General features: G+C 36.9%; 1 protein-coding gene across 1 annotated transcript; it reads left to right on the top strand.

Moving 5' to 3' along the window:
* Positions 1–2,006: 2,006 nt before the first annotated feature.
* On the top strand, positions 2,007–4,292 carry LOC112467736 (the record flags this gene model as incomplete). The annotated part of the gene is made up of 5 exons (XM_025036533.1): positions 2,007–2,069; positions 2,415–2,629; positions 2,989–3,151; positions 3,841–3,980; positions 4,057–4,292. Coding segments are annotated over exons 2-5 (620 nt in total), but the record flags the coding sequence as incomplete, so codon positions are not given.
* Between the last annotated feature and the right edge of the window lie 10 nt (positions 4,293–4,302).

The raw sequence follows: 4,302 nt of genomic DNA, 5'->3' as shown, positions 1-4,302 counted from the left end.
AATGGAAACCGGCTATAGAAGACAGAGTCAATAAAACCCAAGGAGCGCTCCGAAAGTTATGTCCTGTCATAAACAAAGCGAGTAAACTTAAAACCGAATATAAACTATGCTGTACAAAACTTGTGCAAGATCGGTGCTACTTTATGCGGCTCCGGTATGGGCCGCAGCTCGTAAATCTTACTTTAAACGTATTCAGACAATGCAAAATAAATTTCTTTGAATTATCCTAAACCTTCCTAAACTACGTGTCACTGAGTTGCACACCCAAACGCAGACTGAGTATATAAGTGAAGTTATCAGAAGTATGATTCTTAAAACATATATACAATCACGACCATGAGAATCCACTCATAAGTAATACGGGCGATTACAATAATACAAAGGAGATTTCACTTACTATCAGATGCAAGCTTCCCAAGCATTTCTTAGATTCGGTGTGAACACACATATTTCCTTATTTCCTTGCTCCTTATCCTTCCCCCTCGACCCATCAACCAATAACTGCTATGGGTTTTTTGCAAGTTTTTTCCCCAATTTTAATGCCAAAACTAACTATTTCTTCTGTTTTATGCAGATTATAGGCTTGTCCCTGAGTACTGCAGCAAATATTACAGTATTTATTTAAAAAAAAAAGTAAGCAAAATTATGACATTCGCGACACATCTTTAGTCCAGTCAAATTAGATCAAAATATAGCGAATAGAAAAAATAACCGGTAAAAAGCTATAAATTGGTGGAGACCTTTATCTTGGCATACTATTGAACATACTAAAAGTCCGGAACTCTATCTGCAGGACTCGATCCGTCATCTTGAAAAAAAGGTGTTCTAATTCAGTTTTTCCCTCATATCTCGGTAATCGTTGATCGCATCGTAATGAAGGCTATTAAATTTTCTATAAAAAAGGTCCAATACATTTTTTTCATATCTTTAATAGTTTTTATGTAATACACACTGTTGAATATATGGATATTTGTATTTTGTTTCACGCTGTCATAAAAATCATACTCTCGGTGTAGAATTTGTAAGAAAAAATATAAATAAACAAAAAATATCAAATGTGTGCGTGATATTTCCTGTATATATGAAAATTTGGCAACTCTTACTATTTAAAATTGTTGTACACGACTAGTACTGGGGGTAGCGTCTGCAAGATTCTTCTGAGCCGTTTCCTGAGGTTGTGAATCTGCAGGGCTATGATCATTATCTCGATCTTCAATATCGATTACGAAGAAATCATTCTCGTCAAGCTTCCAATGCTTGACAGCTGAAGCTTCTAATAACTGTATTTCATTATGTATATATGATGCGCTGAAGCCCAAGCTAGATAGTAACGGCACTAGATTTTTAGAGACAAATTTCCGGTATAATAAAGCAGCAACGCTGATTAAAAAAGGTGACAAGATAAATCTTGGCCTAGTCGCCAATATAATAGCGTGCGCTATTGAAATATTTGAAATGCATTTTTGTTCGAGCTGCTGCGATGGGTATTTTCTTTTTTTAGCTATAAAGTTTTCCAGAAAAATATTGAGGGATTTCGGTATGTAGTTTTTTACAATCCGTCAAAAAACCTTCGCTTGAAGGATATGCAGACGTGTCGTTGATTTGTGACCGAATATCTTCCCGAATAATGGCTGTAGCTGCAGTGACTACTCGAAGGCGTTCTTTCCATTCATCGACTTTTGTTTAAGATTGCTTAAACGTTTCTGTCGATAGCGGAGCCAAAATAATAAATTAGATTTTCAGCACCGCAATTGCGAGCACCGAGACTCGAGCGTTATCGCCGTGACTTTCGGCGTGATGACCGAACAAATAAACAGTGGAAGCAAAGCATTGCCGAGCGAATGGTCTTTGCGTGTTCGCTTTGTTTCCTGTGTTTATAATTGTCGACCACGGATCTCTCGGGGACTTCTCTCGGTGACGCGTGTATTCGAAAAGTCTCGAATTTGCGAGAAGCCCCCGAGAGCTTAAAGGGACGCGCGCTATTGGCAACGGGGTCAGTCGCTCTCTGTTATTCGAGTTGCCGCCGTCAATCGTTCGAGTTGCTCGCTCCTTTTCGCTTGCGCTTAATAGTTAGTGTTGCTTGCTCTTTTGCTCGTTTTTGTTCGAGTTGCTTGCTTCGGCGTTCGCTTGCGCTTCTCGCGACACGATCTCTACCATTCTTATATTCGCGATTCTGCATTTTGTAAATATTGTAAATAGAAAATAAACTGTGCTTTGTCCGTCAACTCTTTGACTGTCTCTTCCAATTCGCGGTTCGTGTCCTCGCTCGCGTGCGCGGTCCGCTTTCGAACAACATTCTTTCGTTCATACTAATAAATCGATAAAATTGTATATCCTTTGATTTGGAAACATATAGTAGTAATAATCTTCTTATTTGTCGCTATAAAAATCTTGTCATTGTATTTTTCTTTTAGTTTTCTTAAGCACTGAATATACGGCGATTCTTCCGTGTTTACACTAATCACATCATTCTCAGTCGCCTTCGTTGAGCCACCGAGTCAGTCTCGAACAGACTAAATAAAACTATTCAGATTCACCGCGAGATAAAATGGATAACGAGAATCTAAGCTGCGCCTACGACGGCGAAGAAAATGCACAACTGTCGCCACTGCAGTGTCTCCCGGTGGAGGTTCGTATAAGAAAAAATGAAAAACCCGTGTAACGCATGCCTGCGTACAGGTGCACGAAATTATTTTTTTTAATCGTCGCTATTATTGCATCCGTTAGTCACGCATTAGGGAACTTTTAAGAATGGATTTTAATCAGGATTTTTCTTCTAGAAAAAAGCACGATAAAAATCTAAAAAAAAAACTAAGCAATTTCGATCAGAATCTATTCCGAAAAGTTCCGTAGTAAAAACAGTCACTTGTCGAAGGAGTGAAGGGTGATGAACGAGCAACGGTCGACTCTCTCTTTTGTTCTATCTCCATCTCTTCCGGAGCGTTTGTTTGGTTGTGCGTTTAATTTTTTTATTCTGCTGTATTTCAGATATTCCTGCATATTTGTTCCTTTCTAGATGGGTCGACGTTGGTACACGGTTTGAGCTTAGTGTGCAAACAATTCTACCAGACTTTAAAAGATGCAAACTCATTGTGGAAAGCACGAATTAACCATATATGGCCAGATGCTAGCTACCCGCTTTTGCCTCCCGGTTAGTTTAAATTAATAGCACCTTACGCCTTGCACGACCAATTATTTTTGTGAATAAATAAAACACTCTGTATGCCATTTTACGCCAGCGCTGTTCGAGTTTCTGCAAGCATTTGCAAATTGCACATTAGTTGCATACATCGCGTTATAGATTTCATATTTTGTAGTATTTTAGTTCATTTTCGTCTTAAAAAAAATAAGCGTGTTTTACAAAACATTATACATTTCTTAATCTCTATCTTTTTTTATTTATAAAAAGTCGTATCGAGAAAGCTTGTACGACTCTGTTTATTGCAACAATCGGATGTGCATAAAGTAAGAACTTGAATACACTGAAAAGAAAATATTGTTATTAAAAAGAATATTTATTATGTGGTTCTTAACAGCTTATTTACGCAATATAATAACCATTTTTATGTAGAATTATACATTTTTATTTAGAATTAAATATTTTGATTTAACTATCATGAATATATTTACTTCAATAAAAAAATAATATTAAGAAAATGGATTTAGACTTTATTAAAATTTCTTTTCTCTCTGTGTAGACATTCGATCCAGAATCTGTTTGTAGTTTATTTGTACTTAATTCAAATTATATGTGTATGATTTTTTTGTATTCACAATCAGTATTATGATATGAATAAGTTTTCATATTTTTTAATGTAAGAAGTCACGTATCAATTACAGCGACACCCGACGAACTGTGTTGGATGTTGTCATACGTTACAATCAAACAAGAAACAGCACTGTGGAAACAGCAAAAGAATAGATTGTTCATGAAGAAATCACATAATTCCTTTCAAGATGCTGTGTCACTGATGCATGTAGTAGGTACCATATTATGTCAAGTGGCCCTACTCTCTTTGTAGAAAACGATATAATGATAAATATTCCCGCTTTCAGAATGGAATCTCTCATGTAGTTTATACGTCAAACAGACACTTACTTTACAAGGAAATTCCCTCACGCAAGAAATTATCTCATGAAATCGAGAATTCCGGCCGCATATGCGCACATAGCGCAGGTATCAAGGATATAACGGCGATAGACAACACGATGTACAGCTGCAGCTTGGATCCGAATGTCAAGTCGTGGATGCTCACTAACACCGGTCTTGTCCATCAGAGAACTTACGATTTGTACGTAATA

Source organism: Temnothorax curvispinosus, unplaced genomic scaffold (genome assembly GCF_003070985.1).
Source record: "Temnothorax curvispinosus isolate PA1 unplaced genomic scaffold, ASM307098v1 QBEX01000228.1, whole genome shotgun sequence".
Lineage (NCBI taxonomy): Eukaryota > Metazoa > Arthropoda > Insecta > Hymenoptera > Formicidae > Temnothorax > Temnothorax curvispinosus.
This window is presented reverse-complemented; position numbering and strand designations above follow the sequence as displayed.